Genomic DNA, 22,494 nt, shown 5'->3' on the forward strand with positions numbered 1-22,494 from the left:
ACTCCCTCCATGTAGCCATGGTTTCAGGAGATTTGAAGGGCAGGAATATGAGCACTGCTCCACTGGGTCTTCTGCTCAATTTGCTCAAAAGACTGAATCAATATGCCAGCCAGGGCTATGATTTACTCTGCAGACTGTGTTCCTCTCCTGGACTTTCCTCTCCTGGACTCACTGGTTTTAGGTAGAATTCAGGTCCTAACAGTTGCAGAATGATAAGCCCTCAGATCTGCAAGGCTGTCCTATACTCTCTGGTATAACATGTTCTCCCATTACACCTGCAAAATCGTTCTAAGAGACTCAGGTAACACAAGCAGGGGAGTGGCATCCTATCACAGTCATTGGTATCACCCATACTCAGAGGGACGGGATTAGTCAAGGCATGTGGCACCAAGACTAATCTTAGGCCACCTTACTATTCCATCTACCACCAGTAGCATGTTTCATTATCATTTTTTAGTTTGACTCCCACTCAGTTCTTAGAGCTTCTGCCTCATATATTTTTATAATATTATCCTGGTACTGAGGTTTCAACAATGCAAGTTTTGAAAGTGTATTTACCTTTAATAAAAATAAGAAATCTACTAAGTGTAATATCCATTCAGAAAATTACTTTTTTAAGATTTCAAAACCATATCCACTTTGGATTAACATATTTTTTTAACCTGTAGGTAAAAATAAAAAGATGGGGTTCTGTTTTCTTTGTTTAAATGGGGCAATGGTCACTGCAACTGAAAAGTGACACGTTTCACTGACAAGGGAAGACAGAGGAAGTGAGTATGCTTCAGTTTTCTAAAGCCACAGTGTGAGCAAGCAGGCAGGGCTCCCATCAAAGCAGATAAACAGTTCTCGCATTGCTTTTCGAGTCATGAGGTAGCACACGTCATTGCTAGAGACAGCTAATATGAGCAAGTCTGACTGTTTTGAGATTTCTTATGATGGCAGGGTTAAATTTTCTAGATGATTCATATATTTGATAAGTGATAAGGATATTTTGTACTTTTTAATTCAAACATGTTTAGATTTATTATTTATTTATTCTGATTATTTTGCCTATAGGTATGTCTGTGAACCATGTGTCTGCCTCATACCTGCAGAGACTAAAAATGGGCATCTGATCCCCTGGACCTGTTGTTATATGCAGTTGTTAGCCCCTGGGTGCTGGGAAGCAAGCTCAATGCCTCTGCAAGAGAATCAAATGATCCATCGCCTTTCTGCCCCTTATTGATCAATAAATACATCCAAGTACATATCCATTTTGACAGCAGAACCAACCAGTATAGTTTATTAAAATAAGTTCATTACAATGTTCCCTGTTTTTAAATGTTGTAAATATACTCAAAACTGTTCCAGTGTCGTAATATCGTGAACATCGTCTTAGGAAATTACAAAGTACAATAACTGTGTTGGCAAAACTATGAAATAGCTTCATTCGTCTTTCAAATATAAAAATAGATTGTTTTATGCAACACTGAGCAGTTTTAAGGCCAGAACACTTCAAAGAGAGTTGGAGGTGCACGTACTTTGGAAACTGTTTGTAAGAATATTAACATAAATATTAAAACTGTTCATATTGTTCAAACCAAGCCAAACATACTAATTTATATCTTTTTAAACAGTGTTGTCAGGGAATTTTCTTCAGAAGTCACACCATTTTTTCAAGTATGAAGAACAAATGTGCTCGGTGACCATTGAAACATAAACATGCATTTATAGAATTGTACAGGATTTGGACTTTCCCTCCATATTTGGTGTTGTCGTATCCTGAAGATTTTGACCCATGTGGTTCTGGTTGGCATCTTTCTTATCACTTTGTAAGGCTATCTGATCTCCTATTGGCTCTATCTCTGGGAGTGGATCATTAGTATTCTGCATCAGTTTCTGACCTGTCAATGACATCCGATTAAAGAAGGAAATCTAGCAAAAACACACAAACAAAAAGATTTCATTTCAGTAAGCAAAATATTCAGAAAGTATGCAGGGATGTAATGTTTTAACAGGCATGGGCACAAATCACATCACATTTTGGTGTACATATATGTACAACAATGTGTCCTTAACATCCTAACAGATTTTTATCCCGTTTATAAGAATGTGGTCATAACTAAAGTAAGACTAGCTTTCAGCAATACCTTTATCATCATGGTATTTCACAGGTGAAAATTAAGATTTCATTTTTTTGTCTTGTAAGAGGAACAAATGAAAACTGGAAAATCACTCACTTATTGTCACCATTTAAATATAAGAGGACTGGGTCATTTGGGGGAGACTTTTTCTGGTACCACTAGTGTACCTCAACTACAGATCATTTCTGTCACGACACTCTAGAAAAGGAGGACATACCTCAAAATCATGAGATCAGAAATTCTGAAAAAAAAAAAAAATGCTCCAGTTGGCAAATGAAGGCCATGCAGGGCTTGTGGGTCTGAGTCAGTAAGGGGAGATGGAGGGGCCATGCTAAGAGACCAGCACTGTGAGCGTGCAGGAGAGATAACAGATGGAAGGAGCCAGGATCCCTGTCACACTCTGAAGAGAGCTGAAGAACGAAGGACGGCTAATGAGGAGCCATGAGTGAGAGTCAGGCACCTGTGGCAAGGCATTCCTGAGGACTGGGGTTTGTAAGGACAAAACTGGAAAAAGAAAGCAGCTCAGAAGTCAGGGAAGGAAAACATACTAGGAAGAGTATGGCCAACAGGGCCATGTGCAGGAGACAGCAGCTAAGATCATCTTACAACAAAGGTCTCATCTGACTTGAGACCTTTGAAGACTTATCTAGGGAGAAATTAGTGTCCTTCAGTGAGCTATTTTACAAGAAATGCTTCTGATGAGATGTCAGAACCAGGAAAAACACAGGAAATGAAAAGTTCATGAGGATGTGGCTGTTTCAGAAGTCAAAATGGAGCTAACAACAACAACAACAACAGCAACTCCTCTTTAACCATAAGATAGAAGCAACATAACCTATAAAGACTTCTAGCAAGAGTTTATAGATTAAAATGGAAGCAATCCTTGACTTGTGACACTGGAGGGTACACATCTTGAAAACCGGCTCCACTATAAAACAGCAAGCCCCTCCTCATTGAGTTAGAAGTGTAACTTTCTAATATGCAGGTAATTTCTCAAGAATGTAAAGAGAGTCCCTGTGTGAGGAAGAAACATGCTTCAGGGATGATCACCAAAAACCAGCATGTGCTCACCTTGTAACCTAAACCCTGTGGGCTTTAAGAAATCTGAGTTCACAAACTGTAGGGAACTGGACTGAGTCAACCCATAAATTCCGTGGGGTTCCTTGAAGGACTGTGTACTCTCTGTAAGTGCATACATAAATATCAGGAGACAACTAAAGAGCATGTGCCATTTGAGTTTTTCATAAAGAAGCAGCATGCTGTTGAGGGACTGAAGTTCATATGACCAGTGTGGACAGAGACACTGAGCAGCAGCCACGTCACATCTAACAGAGACCAGTAAGCATTTTCTATGCATACACTGATGCTTACCTAGGATTAAGAGGTGGATTTACATGTAAATGTACTGGTTGAACATGAATTTAATCCAAATTTGAAAACATACACAGAAAGAAAGCACTATTGCTAGTAAGTGAGCCAAGGCGACTTATAGATTAGTAAAAAGATAGAAAATAAGTATGGTTAAGTTATATTATACCAACTTTAAAACAGTAAAAGTTCACTTAATCTGCAAGGGGGAAAGGCTACAAAGATGGTGTAGTGAACATGTATTGCTCTTGCAGAGAACCCAAGTTTGGGTCTCAGTAGCTATATGGCAGCTAACAGTCTACAAGTCTAGTTCCAGGGTTGGTGATACCATGTTCTGGTGCCTGTACGCAACTGGTGTACAGACCACATACATGCAGGCAAAAGCATAAAAGAAAAAGAAATCAATCTTTAAAAGAAATGGGTCCGGAGAGATGGCTCAGCAGTTCAGAACCCATGTTGCTCCTTCCTTCAGAGGACCTAGGTTCAGTCCGCAGCACCCACCCGTTGGCTCATGATACCATGGTAATTCCAGTTTCAGAGTGCTATGCCCTCTTCTAGCCTTCCTGAGCATTGCATGCATGTGATGCCAGTTAAACATTCACACACAGAAAATACAAATAAGGCTTTTTTAAATGCAAAAAAATCATTGAAATTCAAACTCAATAGGTATGCTAAAAAGCAGAACAGTTTCAGCAAAAAAAGATAATATAAGATAAAAAAAAAAACCTGGAAATTACCCAAAAGTATCAAGGGACATAGGGAATACTAAACTGATATTAAAAACATGAACAACAGAAACAAAATGTTTATGTCATAATTTGAAACAGAGATACAATGCTCAAATACATAATAGATAACACATTTTAAAAATATAAATTGAATGGCTTCTCAGATTCAAGGGTCATATGTTTCAACTAAGTTTAAATTAGAGATAGAAATTTAAAAATAAAGCACATATAAAATGACAAATCTCTCAACAAGTATATGACAGCAATGTTTGTTTTACAGTGCTGGGGAGGGAACCCAGTTTCAAGCACACTAGGCAATTGGTCTACTGAGTAAACCTCTAATCTATTTCTAAAGTAATATTCTTAAGAGCAACAACTGCAACAGATACAATACTAGCCAAGTAGCTATACTATTTATCAGTGAAAAACTGATAAAACTGATTAAATAGAAATGTATTCAAGTGTATTCAAATGAAATGCAAGCTGTGAACTACCAAGACACCTATGAAAAGAACTTGTATAGGATTTCTTTGGGGAGAACAAGAACCCAGAAAGGACATCTGAACAGTAAAAAGTAATAGTGAGCAGAACATATGGTATCAGAAACAAGTAACAACTTGGTTCATGACATCAATAAAATTAAAACAATGGGCACAGTCATTTGTAAAATGGAAAAGAAGGGATAGCAAAGCAGAACTTTCTTTTTTTGGAGACAAGGTTTCTCTGTGTAGCCCTGGCTGTCCTGGAACTCACTCTGTAGACCAGGCTGGCTTAGAACTCAGAAATCCACTTGCCTCTGCCTCCCAAGTGCTGGGATTAAAGGCGTGCGCCACCACCGCCTGGCAGCAAAGCAGAACTTTATTTAATATTCTATGATTATTTGAGAAAAAGATACAAGCACAATGGTCAGTTCCAGACATTATGTATGCACATAAAATATTCAAAGTCAAAATCCAGCTGTCTAGGATATTTACAATGTACCTATTTAAAGTGCATGTTAAAAGTAAGGAGTTTAATATCTCTACCAGGCAAATGATAACAGAAGAAAGCTAGCTTATTAAAAACATGAACCACCACCTTAAACCTTTTATATACTTTGGGGTTATACAGTTACTATAAGGGACTAACATAGGAAAAGTAGAATGTGAATTCAATACTTTGGTGTTAATACCAAAATGAAAAATTCACTTCACTTACTTTTTTAGCTTTTTTTATGTCTTTACTTGTTGGATCATTACCTCCCAGAATTTCTGAAGAGCTGCTCTTTACACGATCATACATGTGTCCTACAAATGGATACATGTCAAAATATTATTCTAACTAAAGAGAAAGAAATTCTCGATGCTTTCAGGGAAACTACCACCTCCGAGTTGTAGGATAATGCACAAAGAGCTCTCTACTGGACAAGTAGGTGATGTCATAACACACAGTTCTTGAAAAATGGACTCAGTTATGTTAAGATGCCTGGATGACTTAACCAATGCAAAAGTATTTGGATTATGACTATCCAAATATTTCCTATTATGAACAGTAAGCAGGAAATGCAATAGAAGACACATGAAAACATAAATTATTTAAAAAGATTTCTCCTTTTCTCTTCTCTCATCTCCCTTCATCCCTCTCCTCTCTGTGTCTCTCCATGTCTCTGTCTCTATCTCTGTCTCTCCCTCTCTGTCTCTCTGTCTCTGTCTCTGTCTCTCTCTCTGTGTGTGTGTGTGTGTGTGTGTGTGTGTGTGTGTGTGTGTGTGTGTAGGCCAGAGGGCAATGAAGGATGTTTCCCTTTATGGTCTCCACCTTAGGTTTTGAGACAGGATTTCCCATTGAACCTGGAGTTCACTGACTGGGCAATGTTATTCGGCAGAGAGTTTGAGAGCCCCTCTTGTACCTGCTTCCCCAGCACTAGGAGTACTGGAGTATGCTGGGAACACAGATTCAGGTCTTCATGATTTCACGGCAGGGCCATCTTACTGGCCCCTACATCACTTACAACTCCTCACTATTTCTGTGGAACTTATAAGGACAAAATAATCAAGGAAACTATTTCTTCTTCTGTTTAGTTCATACCAGTCAGCTATCTAGTCCAATGAATAGTTTATTTTTGAGGGACTGGGCACCAAACCAAGAGTCTTGACTATGTTAGGCATGTGTTCTACCACTGGGCTACATCCCAAGCCCACAAACAGTTGTTGTTGTTTTTTTTTTTTTCTTAATGAAAACACAGTAGAATGTGTATATAGAGCGATGATGGAAAGACATAATGGATAAGGCTTACAGCACAAGCACAGCTGGTTTGCATCTCAAACAAAGTACACTCACAGTCTCCTGTATTGTGTGGCACCCACTGCTATACTAACACACTTCAGATACTTTTCCCGTGCCTGCAGTGACATTAGAGACACAAGTGAAGGTCCTGGAGGAAATACCGAGGCTCGAGGATAGTTTTCCTCCAGGACCTTCAATCATGTTCACTTATGCCAAGAAGACCCTAGTATTTGATAAGGATTAAGTTGGGACTTGAGGCAAAGGTTCAAGATACTACTGGTTGGGTAGGAGGGAAGAAGAGGTAGATCTAGTCCTAAATCCTTGAGCAGTGACACATAAACAGCCATGGCTAGTAAGTGTAGAGTGAATTTGAAGAAGCGGAGAAGGTAAAAGTGAACGTGGAGAAGCCAATTTAAAGAGTCATGTGAAAATAAACCTGAGAATCTCACGCCTTATGATCTTGTGAGCTACTGCTCTCATTCTGTGTATACCGTGGCTTATTTAAGACAATGGCAGTTTCTCTCTACATGTTCACTCAAATGCCCTGGCCCAGCAAGACTATCCCTGTGTATTTCTACCACAAGCCTGGCACGTACCATTTCTCCTCCACTCCATTTCACATGACTAGCTCATGGATCTCCCTATTCCAAGGTTTTCCAGGAATATAGAAAACAAATATAATACAGGAACACCATTTTTGTCCACATCATATATCTGATTGATGATAAACTAATGATTCTTAAGCAGGTTGTGGGGCTGGGAAGATGGGCCAGCAGTTAAAGAGTATATATATGCTTGGGATGCAGTTAAGAGTATATACAGCTTGGGATTCAGATTCAGCTCCCTCCATCCACAGCAAACAACTTACAGCCCATTTGAAGCTCTGGGTCAAGGGGATTTACAGTGTTTTCTCCTAACTCATATGCACATACCAATACAGACACAGACATATACAGAATTAAAAATAAACTAAATTTAAAATACCATTTTGAAATCAAATGAGCTTATACCTTTTGGATTTTCATTGTACTCACGAAGGGCCCGTTGCAGAAGGCTGGCACTGTCTTCCTATAACCAATAAAGAAACAGTATGGTAAAACACAAACAAAAAGGAACTTTCTTCCCATATTCGTGATGTTAGAAAACCTAGTTTTGGTTTCAGAACTTGGTTCTAGAGCCTGCATCTAATGAATGATACAGGCAAGTGATAATTCACTTTGCTGGGTTTCTGTGCTATGGGAAACCTCAGATGTTCAGGGATTGCTAATGTCCTCCGTGACCACAAACCAGGCACAGTGGCACATGCCTGTAAGGCCAGGAAGCAGAAGCAGGTAGTTTCCATGACTCAGGGCCAGGGTGGTCTACATAACAAGTTTGATGACGGCTAGGTCTATATAGCGAGACTTTGTCTTTTAAAAATACAATGAACACAAGTTTATGAACTTGTGAAAACTGTATGATCCCATCATCTATAAGATGACTGAGGAATGGCAAACAATTTCTCTCAAAAATGTATAACAGGAAATGGGTATTTAATGTTTTCTGTGTTAAAACATTTTACTGGACACCAAAAACTGGAGTTAATATAAATTTTCACAAACAGGATTTTTTTCTGTAAGAAAACAATAATTGCCAGAACAATTTTTTTTCCTCAATGAAAATAAAGTCTTGAGAAAAACAGAAACCAAGAAAACCTGACCTCTACATGACAATCATCTCTTAAATGACAATGACAAGCACCTCGTTTGAACGTATCCTTAATACTGGCACTACACATTCAAATATAAGGTCAGCTATGTTTTGGTAGTTGTTTATGTTTGGAGAAAGAATGAATTTCAAAACTAGAGTCTTTTCTAGAGCAGGAATGAGGATATTTCATTAGCTAGGAACCATGTCTACCTTAGTCTTTGTGTAAGGGTTCTGGAAGGGGAAAATGAGCACAAACCATTCCACTTGGGATACAGCATCTTGACTGCATCTATGACAAACATACATTAGGAACTCAAATATTGCTGTGGCTGTATGCATCTACATGTATGTATGTGTGAATATATGCACATAACACACATCATTTTTGTCACTAGTACTAAGTTCCCAAGTTTATTCTTAAGCATTCCAGCTTTCTGGTTCATTTCCCAAGAGTATAACTACCTGGAGCCATTTCTACTCATATAGGAATAAAATACTACCAAGCAGTGTGGAAAGTGTGCTAGATAGAAGGCTTGCTTAATTCCTAGACTGCACCAAAATCCTTTCACCTTATGATAAAGTGATACATAGATATATCTACTCCCACAGGAAGCTACAATGCACCCTCCCCTTCTTCTCAGGTGCCACCTCAGGACATAACCTTGTCGCGATACCTCTTTAAGGACTTCAGCTAGCTTCTCATCAGTAATATCAATAGTTTCTGAGCCTTCTGTTTCAGGTATACTTCCTTCTTCTACAATCTCCTTCTCTCCTTCCCTCCTCTCTTCTTCTATAGTATCTTCTACATTCAGGATACTAATTTCTTCATCTATGTCCCCTTCTTCTGGTTTCACAGTTTCTGAAAGTTGAGGAGCCTATGACAAAAGTGATCACAAAAGATTTTCTCTTTTTAATGAACAGATGTGTTCTTTTCAAAAATTCCATAGATATAAGTTGCTCTCAGTGAACATGTACATTATAAAAATCATATTTAAAAGCTAAAGATAAAATAGTGTAGAGCCTATGCTGAACATGAAGATACTGCATCAGTAAGGACTTCATGTCTATTGTTCTGTGTATGTCTGCTGCTGTGTGGCCATGCCTAGTGTCCCTAACAATTGGCTAGTACATTTTCTTAGCTTTCTCTAAAGAGTGATCTTAAGCTTGAAAGAAATTAAGAAGTTTCTTCCTTATTATAGCATGGTAATATAATTATACCTATGTATTATGCTCATTTTTTAAACTATAGTTTCTTCCTTATTATAGCATGGTAATATAATTATACCTACATATTATGCTCATTTTTTAAAACATAGGGATTTAGAGTTCTCCCCCAACTTTACAATTCATTTACAAGAGAAAGTATAACTATTTATAACTCAGAAAAAAGATAAAGAACACAATGTTATTAAATATGGTATTTTTTTTTTTCGAGACAGGGTTTCTCTGTGTAGTCCTGGCTGTCCTGGAACTCACTCTGTAGACCAGGCTGGCCTCGAACTCAGAAATCCGCCTGCCTCTGCCTCCCAAGTGCTGAGATTAAAGGCGTGCGCCACCACGCCCGGCGGTATTTTTTTTTAATAAAAGACATTAACTGTAGCACTTTGAACTTAACCACATTTAAAATCATGAAAATACATCTGGTCAGCTACTATAAACCCCAGAAAACACTTACCTTGAGAACTGAGATAATTTAGGAGGTATTGGCAGAATACTGGCATTTTATAAAAGAGAAAGGTAAAGTTTCAGTACATTCTTAAAATGGTAGTCTGGAATGGTCACTCTGTAAACGTCCTGTGCTAAGAAAGACTATGTTGAAGAAGTGAATGGGCCTGACAAATCCAACTGGACCATCATTTCATTGGTCACACACCACAGTGAGCTATGGTCTTTGGTTTGGCTCAACACATATTTTGTATGTCTTAGGAGGGATATCAATGTTCCTTGTGATGGTACAGTTTGCCACTATACTTTGTCTACCTTCATCTCCAAAATCCTTATTCTAGATTAGTACCCTGGTTGCTAGGAGAGGCAAGGAGAAGGCTCTCCTGTGCCTACCAGAAACTTCCATGGGACCACAGTTATTGCTGAAGACAAAGAACCCTTGGTTAAAGCTTTAGACCAGGGGAGCCCTAGAATTTAGTGCTCAATGATGCTGAGGCCCTCCAAGAAAAGGCTTATTAGGGAGGTAAATACATAAGGAGAGAAGAGGTTAATTGCCTGGAAAAAATCTAAAGAAACTATCTAAAAGAAACTACAATACATGCAATTCTGTATGTAAATATACATATATAGATTAAATGTAAATTTCTCATTTAGGCTAGAACTGCCCCTCTAGAATCAAAGACTAATAAGAATCCCGATACCACATAGGAAAAGCCCTCCTTTGAGTTGTTGGTCAGAGGTGCCCAAGGGACTCCCAGAGGTAGAAGGTTTAAGACCCCATTGCTGAAAACACTATGCACTTCAGAAACAAGGCATAGAGGCCTCAGCAATGGAACAGACTTGAATGTCCCCTCCATGAGGTTGAGCTTCCATAGTACCAGAAAGCACCATGCAAGCTTCTAATATAGGGAAACCAATATTCCTACCCAGCTATGATGCCTATGAACCACAACAATGATCAGCATGACACCACACCCCAAGGGTGCTATAGTGGCATGCATACCTTGGCAGTAAGTAATAGCTTTCTAATAGGACTTAAGACCTGTTCAACAGGGAGGAAACAATGCCTGGCACTGAACTCTTAACTACTCAGTGCTAGTGAAGTCATGGATACTGGAGAATAACCACTACTTTACTAAACTAGCATAATAACTAATAACAATATAGACATTTGTCTTTATGTCCACAGATATGTGTCGTCCTCACCATTTATCAAGTAAACTTCTTTTTGCAACAGATGGAGACCATTACAAAAAATATATATAGCCAATCAAAATCCAGGGTTGTGGAGTCCAGTTCCAACTGACACATCTGTAATAAACTCTCGCACCTAAGGCTCAGGGAACATTTTGGAAAGGGGGATTAAAAAACCCTAAGAGACAAAAGGATCAGGGAGGTTGTTTTGAGACTGTATCTCTTAGTTGTGTGAGAAGTGACACCCAAAGTCTCACCAACATGACAGTCTAAACATGAGCTAGGCGAAGACACCAATAGATATGCCAAAGAGGGCAGGGAAAAGCTCCCAAGGACTCAACCCTACACAAAGAACTCAAGATACACTCAAAGTGGAAGAAAGAGTCTTCCCAATGGAAGTGCACAGCAGTTGGTTATCCAATACCAGATGGTCAGCTCTGAAATCATACATATTAACATTAGATAGATTGGGTTTGGTTATATTTAGGAATATATATGTATATAAATACACACATATGCATAGAATAACAATGAAAAAGGAAGCCATGACATTGAAAGGGGGCAAAGGGTAGTATATGGGAAAGTTTGGGGGAAGGAAGGGGAAGAGAAAAATGTGACTATTTAAATCTAAAGAAAAAAACCCCACTCAATTCTATAAAAATATTTTTAAACATTTTCGGCAAAGTTATGGAGTTTCTTTTAAAGCTTTTAATATGCTAGCACAAGTAGACATTTTTCTTTACAAGTAGACTTTTTGGAGTGTAACTAAAGAATTTTTTTTAAATGAAATAGGTTCATTATGTTTTTTAAATTCACCATTGGGTGATCTGATGCTTAATGTAACAAATGAGATCTTGAAGAAAAGTATCTAATTGTTTATATTAAATTCTGTATTTTGGCGCTTTAGAGATGGCTCAGTGGTTAAGAGAACCGACTGCTCTTCCACAAAGGTCCTGAGTTCAAATCCCAGCAACCACATGGTGGCTCATAACCATCTATAATGAGATCTGACGCCCTCTTCTGGTGTGTCTGAAGACAGCTACAGTGTACTTATGTATAATAAATCTTTTTTTAAAAATCTGTATTTTAATGAAAAAAATTAGAGTTCCTGTGGCTTTCCATCGTTGCCAGTATTTAATATGATGTGTTCTCACCACAAGCATCAGTAACATTTCATTGTTGCTGTGCATAGTACTTCAGTGAGCCAAATCAAATATTTATTTTAATTGATTAGCTATTTTTACTCAGTTGATCTATAGGGCTTTGTTTTAAAAATAATTTGGCCTGCTTTATTATAATATTTTATTTGAAAGCAAGCCATATATATATATATATGTGTGTGTGTGTGTGTGTGTGTGTGTGTGTGTATATATATATATATATATATATATATATATATATACATACATACATACATACATACATACATATACACTTGTAGTGTTTAAAGCACAGAGAAATTGATCCCACTCATACACACACGCACGGGCACACATACACACACACACACACATTCTGTGTTTATGTTTAAATACTGACAACTTCAATGAAAAGAAATTATTTGCACAGAAAGCAAAAATAAAGTTTAGAGGCCAGAGTAGGCCTACGAGCTGCCAGTTTGATCTCTGCATTCTTATCTTCTTATGACAGCACTTCATTTAAAGTCTTCCTCCTTTGTGTGCGTGATTCTGTATTTCATTCCTATCCCATTACTATACTGTATACATTCCAGTTTGAGAAGACTACAAATGTAAATGCACTATTCAGGGAACTGTACACTGGGGTGGTAGGCATTTTTATTCTCAGTTTTACATTTATTCTATACCATTCTCATTGCTTTTCTGTGGACGATCTATTTCCTTTCTGTAGGCATACATGTGAGGCTAACCATATGCATTGGATCAATTTCTCTGTGCTGTAGATGCTACAATTAAAGCTCTTTCCCAGCATCCGCAAGGGTAATCAGTTGGGGGCTGGGATCTGAGTCCAGGACTGTTGGACTACAGGGGCTCTGCTCTTCCCCAAGATCATTAGAGCCATGTTTCCCCTACACACTGACGTTCCAAACATTGCAGGTTATTCTAGTTCCTAAATTCCCAACAAGGACATCCTGGTCTGGGGTGTCACTGTTTGCATAAACTGCAAATTCACTCAGCAAGTTTTATCCAAAGAATGCAAGTCTCTGCACTGTACATTTCCCTCCCTGAGAGCCATGCCAGCAGTTGTCTGATAATTATCAGAGTGTAAAATGTAGTTCAGATCCTGCTTTTGTGCAAGGCAGACTCCTTGGAGCTCTGTTGCAGTTTTCACGTCAGGGTTAGCTCTGGGCTTCAATCAGTCCACCCACAAGATGCTCCTTTGCTGCCATCAATTCTTCCTCCTTGAAACCCCTTTTTTGCTTAGGTAGCATTTTCTCCTTTCCTAGAATATAACCCCCAATATTTTCTCTAAGTTTTGTTCCTCAACTTTGTTACTATTCTCTTACTCTAACCTACTGGTTCTCAGCCTTTCTAATGCTGAGACCCTTTAACATAGTTCCTTCTGTTGTGGTGGCCTCCCAGACATAAAATTGGTTCATTGCTATTTCATAACCACAATTTTGCTACTGTTGTGAATCATAATGTAAATATGTGATATACAGGAAAAATATGCGAAGGGGTTAGGACCCACAAGTTGAGAACTACCATATCACACTCCCTGATGATCCCCCCCCCATCCCATCTGAAAAGCTCTATTTACAGGAGGGATGCTTTCACTAGATCCAGCTAATTACAAGGACATGTCACTGATCCCAATGACCTCTACTGAGCTCCAGACACAGAACCTGGTCCCCACAGTGAACATCTTCTGGAAACTACTGGCAGCTAGCAAACACGGAACGGTCTCCCTGGACTGACGGCTCCTATGCCCTTATTTGCAGTCACTGTGAACAGCACTGTTTCCACTCAGTTTTCTAGGCCAAAAGAAAGGTGTCACTTTTCCCTTCCCTCCCAACTACATGCAACTCTCTGATACATATCCCCATGTCTTCATCCCATGTGCAGTTCATTCTTTGCCTGGTCTACTGTAACTGGCTCCTCACTGCCATGCCTGACTTTATTCATGCCTGCTTCAAATCATTCTTCATATTGCTACCAGAATAACCTTACAAAACCTCAAGTGTAGTCAATGTATTCTTTTCCCTGTAACATCTTGTATGAGTATATAAAGCCCTTTGCTGGTTAAGTTCTACTTAACAGGATTTATTTCAAAGTTTCCCTACTCACTAGTGGCAAGCTCATTTTCAACCCTTCCATATAGAAGCTGAAGTCACTCTGCTAACATACTCTGCTGCACTAATGGATTTCCTGTTGGCTTATCGAGTCCTATGTCTTGCCTATCTACGACACATATGTTTTTTCTTCTCTTTAATTAGTCTGTTTTTAAAAAGCAAGGTATACATGTAATTTGGAGCTTATTTTTCATCTTAGTGCAGCTTTGGATAAAGGTGCAGGAGTAGAAAAACAAACAGCACTGTTAAGTTATGCATATAATTCACAAGAAAGAATGATTTAAAAAAGAAAAGAAAAGAAGTAGTCGTGGCAGAAGTACATTGGGGTTTCAAGTGTTCTTTGGAGAAACATTTTTAGTCCTCCTGACAGTTAAGACAGAGGGAAAGTGGACCATGGGTGGTAGATTAATTAATACCTGGCTTTCCTTTTAAAGGCTTCCTCCTCTGACTGGAGGAAGATCACTCTTTTGGGGGGACAAGATATATAAATTCTTGATTTAATAATATGTACCCACTATTAAGCTATATGTTAGGAACTAATCATAACATAGAACATTGAATTTTCACAATGAAAAGAATGAAGAAAAATATGACAATGCTGCAGAGAGCACACACGCATGTAAACTCATCTCTACAGTCAATCATTATCAATCAACACACACTTTAGCACTACTCACCTTGAGGGCTGTTGTTGAACAGCCAGAGATGCTCTGCAGAAATTCTTTGCAGCTTACCTGAAGGTCCCTTTCTGACAGAGTCCACATTAGGAAACCGTAACTTAAGGGATTCTACAGGGTTAATGCCTCACATATACCCCAGTAATGATCAGTAAACTAAAGCAAGTACTTGAGCAACTAGCAGATTTACCATGCCTGTAATCCCAGCACTGGAGAGGTAGCAACAGAAGTCTCAGAAGCTCAAGACCATCCTTGGCTACATAATAAGCCTAGGCTATGAGAGACACTGTCTCAGAAACAAACAAGGAGGGACGAGCTTCTGAGATCTACATAACCAGCTCCCAAGTCAGGAGGGGCCAAGTGGTCTTGTTCTTCACTTCCGTTTGTAATTCTCTAATGAGATTTATACAAAAATCACCTCTACTTATGAAAGTTTGTGTTCGTTTATACCCTGTCTCAATGTATCACTAACCACCAACAAAGTCCTCGCCGTAAACTTTAGAGTGTATTGGGCCTGCCACAATGTGTGATTTACTAAGTGTTCGCTGAACACTGGGCAGAGAAAGTTAGCATGCTTTGTTTAGGGCTAGTGCTCACTTCCATGTAACTGCTTGAAGACTAGGTGATTCTTGTTACTACACTTAAGGCTTCTGTCTTAAATGAAGGAATAGGGATAGCAAGAACTATAGTGTGATAAAGCTCTAGCAATGCTGTTCCTACAGAATGCCTTAGGTCTCACCTAATTCTTTCTGTACATTTCTAGAGAACAAAACAAAACCAACCGAACACACACCAAAACAGACATCGACAAAGCCAAAGAAGCTGGTGTGACTTCAAAACAGCCTGAAAGCACAAGTTGTCAGTAGGGCCCTGGAGGCAAAATGACTACATAAATGCTCTTTTGACTGTACCTTGTAGGAACTATTACTTCAAAAGGACACCACACGTTTTGGAGCAGGGAAATGTAATGAAACTGGTCAGAAATGCTGCTTCAAAGTGGCTATCTCTATCAGTTCAAATAGTGAAGCAGATGTACTTTTAGAATGTAACTTCAGCACTCCTGGGCTATTCTCTTCAAGGAAAACCAATGCTCCCCCACCCCCACCTTTGACACGACTGGAAGTTTAGCTTCTTATCCTTCCAGCATTCTCTTATGAATTTCCTTTATGAACTTCATGCCTGCCACCTCCTTTATCTAATCATTTCAAAACTATTCTTAAATGATCACCTTTTGGTACATACACCTCATCATACTGCTAATTCTACTCTACAAACAGTAAATATGGTCGACTTGGCCATGGGCTGCAGTGTCAAATCAGTGTAGTCTGTTATTCAGGGATACTAACTGCTATCTCTGGAGCAGGTTCTAATTTACAGATTGCTCTAAGGAAATGCTACTTCATTTGATTCCTGTCCATCTCATGCTCCTTCTTAGAGAGAACAGATGTATGGAGTTCAACCACACAACATTAACAATGAAGGTATAGAACAGGCTGAGAAAGAAAAGCAACTGAAAAAAAGGTAAAAATACACAACCAAAATAGCCTCATTATATAGATCTAATCAAATGTGACTTGTAGAAAGTCAGTATCTAGTTTAGACAGTTGTTCTTCCACAAACAATACTGAGTGCATAAATTTAATCTTTATTTTACCTGAAACATTCTGATAAGCAACAGAGAATTACAGAAGTCAGTGAAAATCCATTGAGGCTGCATAACACACAATGAGAATGGAAGTTCTGATGGCAGAGTTAGTACAGTAATCATTTGAATTCAGAAATTTCAAATTACAGAAGACAGGAGACATTAAAATTATTACTTTTAAGAGCAGACAAATGAGCATAGGTGCTTAGTTTTATTTCTTGAAACGCCTGAACTTCTATGAGCCCTATTTTATGTGTTTTAGTTACTCAATTCCTAAGCTATTCTGTCACGTGCCTAGGCAACAATCAAAAGAGATCACATCATTAAGTCTCTAAGACCTGAACATAGCTGTCACGTTATAGATTTCTATCAAAGGGTACAAAAAAGAGAAAGGGACAAATGGCATTTTTTAAAATATGAATTTTCTACCTTAGTTTTAAACTATCACCACTTCTTATAAAAATATTTTCAGTCATAGAGATGGAAAAGGGGTACTAAAATATTTATTAAAAAATCAGAAGTTTTGATAGCCCTTAAATATCTGTACTTTTTTAAACAGACTGGAATATATGTATATATGTATATATGTATATATATATATGTGTGTGTGTGTGTGTATGTATATATACATATATATATATTACTTATAGTAGGCTTCTAGTATATAAACCATTAATGTGGAATATACAATGTTTATTATAACAAAATGTCTTTTAATAATATTTTTTGGTTATGGATTAGTAATTTGGGGACAGAACACAAGATATGAGTTGAGGAAGAATCAAGACTTAACACTATCTCCTGTTGCCTTTGACACCTTAGTACAAATGTCATCAGTTGTCTGTTTTCCAACCACATTCTATAGTAATGGATCAGTTTAATAAAATGTAATGTATACCTATTATGCATAAGGCATGCAAATGACTTCCCTGGTCATAATCAGGTCAAATTGAGTCTGTTACTTCAAGTCCAAATAAAGTGGTAAAACATCATTCCAAAATCGTTTGGAACCTAGGAGGCCATTCTCTAAAAGTTGTTTGGACTCCATTGGCATTTTAGATGGCTGTTTTTTCCCTGGGTTAGTAATGGGCTTTTCTGAGTATGTGCCATGTCTGCCATATTTCATAGAACCATTTATTTTACTTACTTTTGGGGATTGTTTTCTGTCTTCCTGACTTTCATTATGAGCAACTTTTCCAATTGCCTTCTTGTATTCCCCTTCTTCCCTGTCATATGTTTTATCTTCCTCCACATCATCCTCACAACTTCCGTGTTCTTCCCTTTCTCTTTCCTCCCCTTCTTGTCCCTCTTCCTCCTCCTCTTCTTCCTCTGTACCATCTCCTTTCTTCTTTTCTAGCTCCTCTCCATCCTCTTCTAGCTCCTCTCCTTCATCATCTCCCCCACCTTCTTCCTCTCCCTCCCCTTCTTCCTCTCCCTCCCCTTCTCCCTCTCCCTCCTCCTCTTCCTCTCCCTCTTCCTCTTCCTCCCCCTCTTCCTCTCCCTCTTCCTCTTCCTCCCCCTCTTCCTCTCCCTCTCCTTCTTCCTCTTCCTCCTCCTCTTCCTCTCCATCCCCCTCTTCCTCTCCCTCCTCCTCTTCCTCTCCCTCCCCATCTTCCTCTCCCTCCCCCTCTTCCTCTCCTTCTTTTTCCCCCTCGCCTTCGCCCTCTTCCTCTCCTTCTTCCTCTCCTTCCCTCTCTTCCTCTTCACCTTCCTCTATTTCCTCCTCCTGTTCTTGCTCCTCTCCTTCCTTCCACCCTTCTCTCCCACATTCTTGCCTTCCTTTCCCCTCCCATGTCCCTTCTTTCTCTTGCCTATCTCCTTCATCCTCCCTACTTTGATCCTCTGATGTGCCTTCTTCTTCCTCTCCTCCTTCTTCTTCTTCTCCCACTTCTGGGTCTTCTTCCTCCCCTTCCTCTTCTTCACTTATTTCATCTCCTGCATCTCTTTCTTCCATCTCTTGATTTCTTTTCTCTTGGTTTCCTTTATCCCTCATCATTTTGTCTCCTCCTTCACTCCCTTTCTCCCATCCTTTATCCTCTTCTCTCTTTTTCATATCCAGGATGCACCTTGCTCTTTTATCCTTACCTTTCTTCCTCCCTTGTTTTTCCTGTGCCCTTTGTAACTGCTCTGTTTCTAAATTCACCTTCTCACAGATTTGATCCCCGTCACCCTCAGATCCGTCCTCTCTCTCCCCCCCTGACTCTCTCTCACTTTCACTCACCTCTTTTTCTGTAATGACATCTGACGGGGCTTCTGCTTTTGCCTCCTTTCTGTCTCCTTCAACTTCCATATTTTCTGTTTTTGCCTGTACTGCTTGTTGCACTACTACATTTGCTTCTGAATCCTCTGGTCCTTCCTGCTCCTCTGGTATCCCTGACAAATGATCATGCTTAAGATCGAACTTTGGGAAACATCTGGTTGCTTTGACTACATTCTCAGTCGCTTGCTCAGTACACTTGGTGTCGTCGTACCATAAGAAGTGCTCAGTCTCCACTTCATGCTCATCTTTCTCATCTTTCTCTTCACTACGATATTCTACTAGCTTGCGCTGCTCCAACTCCTCAGCACTGTCTTGCTCACTGTGCCTCTCACATTCCATGTAACTGTCTGGTTCTTCTACCAATTCTGTTTCACTGTCAAAGGTCATATTCTGCTCACTGCTTCTCCTTTCCTCAGCAATATCTTTATTGTCTTCACTCTCAGAATTCATGTTTTCATCTGGAAAGTCATCAAAAACTGAATCTGATTTTGAGTTCTCTTCACTTTCTCTAATCTTTTTCACATCTGCCACTTCCATCACCTCAGTTTTCTTCTCAGAGACTATTTCTTCATCACTTTCCTTTTCTACTTGCTTGCTTTGTAAGCCCTTTCCATCAGTGAAGACCTGCGGCTCCACCTGGTCTAGGCCATTACCCACTTCCTCATCTGAAAATGCTCCCAGAATCTCGGGTGCTTGTATCATGTAGATCCCTTTTGCTAAATATTGTTTGTACACTGTCACTTCTTTTATTTTTGACATTTCTTCATATTCATAACTATCCTCATTTTCAGTGCACGGTGTACTTTCCATCACTTTCTCAAATGTGTCTTGATTCTGTAAAGTTTTTGAAGTAACCATCATACTATTATTAGTTGACAAAGGCATCATAGTTATATAAATTACTGAAAAGATTTTAATCTACAAGCTTATACATTGAAAGCTCATTAATTCAAACTTTAGAAACTGGGAAACATGCTACATCTAGTGGTTCATAGTATTTGCCAAATAAATTCTTAGAAACAGGAGTTAGGAATTAACAAGCTAACATTCAAAAACAGTATAACAAATGCAATCTTTTTACTCATTAAAGTAGGCCTGACAGCGTCTAATATAAAAGCAAGATTTGAAATATGGACAATACATCAGTTTTCTTAAAAAAGGATTTCCATTTCTACTGTTTCTAGAAACGTTTTAATTTGTAAGTTCTTTTTATAATCCTAAGGCAGTCAGGCCCAGCTGCTAGAACTTATTTCTAAATGTATCTACCTTTCTTTTCTAAGCAACTCAGCCAAACTCTGTCTAGCATCTCCTAGAAACTAAGACCCTGCTTGCAGCAGAGCAGACCACCAAGGCATGGAGTGCTCGCCCATGCTGAAAAGCAGGCTATTCCTCACTGTGCCTCTCACTTTTCGAGGGCTGGCTATGCATTTTTATAGTTAAGTAGGATCTTCCTGCATCTTGTAGGATCTGTCTTTAAGAATTTTTAAACAAACAAGGTAGCAAAGGCAGTAGAAAACAGAAATTACATGATTCCCAAAGCCAGAATCAACTGCTTATTTTATTAACTGCCAAACACCTCTTATTTTTGTTTCATTGGCCCCTAAAGTCATTAAGAGCAAAAAGAGTGCCCAACATGCCTTCATTTATCTAAAGTTGGGAAAATCACAGACTGACTTTTTGTTACTAACACTGTTACTAACTAAAATCTCTTTCTTACCTATTTATAGCCTCTCACTAATTTCCAATTTCATTTTATTCTGTTTTATGCTAATCCTTCCTTAGTACAAAATGATTATCAACTAGTGAACACTTAAAAAAACAATAATGAATAATAGTAACTCAGGCAAAGTCATTCACAAGCAAATTGTGAGCTCCATTCCGATAAATCCTAACCTCTTCCCCAAAGTAAGAGCTAAGAGGACTGCCTATCTACTGCTCAGTTGAGAAGAATCATTATCATAGGGTAGGTAACTAACTGGAAGAGCAAATTGTAGCAGTTAAAATCTATGAGGAAATAGCTATGAGTAAAAGAAACCAAATACGAATCATCTACGTTGCAATCCTGTCCTTTAAACGTCAATATAAGTGAGTGATTACCTTTTTGTCTTCTTTCCAAAAAGTTTTAAAAGAAATAATTAAAACATTCTTACCCACAACAATAACAGTAATAATAATAATAACAACAACAACAATAACAGCTATGCGTTATACCTGTTGTTTTTGAATTGGTGAAAAATCTAATAACTTCTCACTGGAACTCGTAGTCATCATATGTGTCTGAAATAAATAAGAATATATCTTCTAGGTAAATGGAAAACTACAAATGAATAATGAATGTAAAGAAACCCAGGTATTAATGCAATCTATCCACACTGCCATACTAATGATATTAGGAGAAGAGAAAAGCTACTTAGAACATCATGAATAGACTTAATATGCAAAATAGAGCTTAAAGCAAGCCAGAGCTTTTCAACTTTTCCATATTAGAAGCAGAGAGGAGCCTTTCCTAGTTCTTTAGGAGGATGAAGAAAGGTAGATGGTGGAATGTAATATTGTAGTGACAGACTCTTAGAGATGGGTTGGGGGGGCGTTGCTCTGGGAGGGTAACAGGGAAAGACAAAATGCCCTGGTGAACACCACTGGGCCAGACTCTGGAACTCAGGGATATGGAACTGCCTAGCAGGAGCTAACAGATTTCTGGTTTTACTCTTTATAGGCCTAGATGTAAAAGGATAAAACTGTTTCCCAATTCAAGAAAATACTATGTCTCCTCATGGCATTCCCATGCACAAACAGTGTGTGCTTCAGCCACACGCATCCTTCTACCACCTTTGCATGCCCCTGCCCCTGCCCCCTAAAGAGTCCTCTTGCCACTTTCATGTCATCTTTCTCTTTTCAGTCAGGAGTCCATGCATGAGAGAAAACGAGTCATGTGTGTTCCTGAGCCTAGGAGCTTATATTTGGCTTCCTTTCAGCTGTGACACTAATTACTATTCACCACTCATCTTCAGAACTATAAGGAATTACACTCATGGGCTAGGGAAGACACACAGTCTAGCTAGACAAGACTCTTAAAATTAGCACAGAAAGCTCTCTCTGAAGAATTTCTCCATATTTCCAAGATTATTCTCAGGTGCTGTATCTGGAGAACCATCTTGGGATGGTTTACTAAGATCAACAGCTCTAGGAATTAAAACCTCCTATATTTTTCTATCTTTGCAACCATGTTGTGTAGCAATTTCCTTCCAATCAAAGCATTCCAACTTGAACAGAAGCTCATTAAGACTTAGGAAGAAACAAATCACAAGCCTCGAGTAGTCAGTGAAACTTGTGAGATTCCCCCCAATCCCTCCTTCCAGGCTACATAAGCAGTAAGGAAGACTGGTAAGAGGAGGCTCTCTGGCCTGCTGAGCTACCTTTAAGTTATCAAGGGGGTTCTAGAGAGGCAATTGTTGGGCAGCATCACACACACACACCCTGAGATGGGATTTTCAGTCATAGCATTTTCATAGACGACCTCGGAGTCATCTATGCATGTGTACTTAACCCCTCCCCCTCATTCCTGTAAGTAACGCACAATAATCTCATTGGGTCTCCAAGTGGGACATTGGT

At 38.9% G+C, this 22,494-nt stretch overlaps 1 protein-coding gene across 2 annotated transcripts in view; it reads right to left on the minus strand.

The window, feature by feature from the left end:
- Positions 1-1,253: 1,253 nt before the first annotated feature.
- The window catches only part of Rpgr (retinitis pigmentosa GTPase regulator), a 51,981-nt gene continuing 30,740 nt past the window's right edge, over positions 1,254-22,494 (minus strand). Inside the window, exons 13-18 of one of the 2 annotated variants that reach the window (XM_021153023.2) lie at positions 21,094-21,159; positions 18,844-19,716; positions 8,845-9,045; positions 7,492-7,549; positions 5,417-5,505; positions 1,264-1,914 (exon numbers count right to left, since the gene is read on the minus strand). In XM_021153023.2, coding sequence (XP_021008682.1) covers positions 1,708-1,914; positions 5,417-5,505; positions 7,492-7,549; positions 8,845-9,045; positions 18,844-19,716; positions 21,094-21,159 — 1,494 coding nt within the window. In that variant the 3' untranslated portion in view covers positions 1,264-1,707. Of the gene's footprint in view, positions 1,915-5,416; positions 5,506-7,491; positions 7,550-8,844; positions 9,046-18,843; positions 19,717-21,093; positions 21,160-22,494 lie in introns of both variants that reach the window. The other variant, XM_029473416.1, reaches the window with a different exon arrangement.

Source organism: Mus caroli, chromosome X (assembly GCF_900094665.2).
Source record: "Mus caroli chromosome X, CAROLI_EIJ_v1.1, whole genome shotgun sequence".
NCBI lineage: Eukaryota > Metazoa > Chordata > Mammalia > Rodentia > Muridae > Mus > Mus caroli.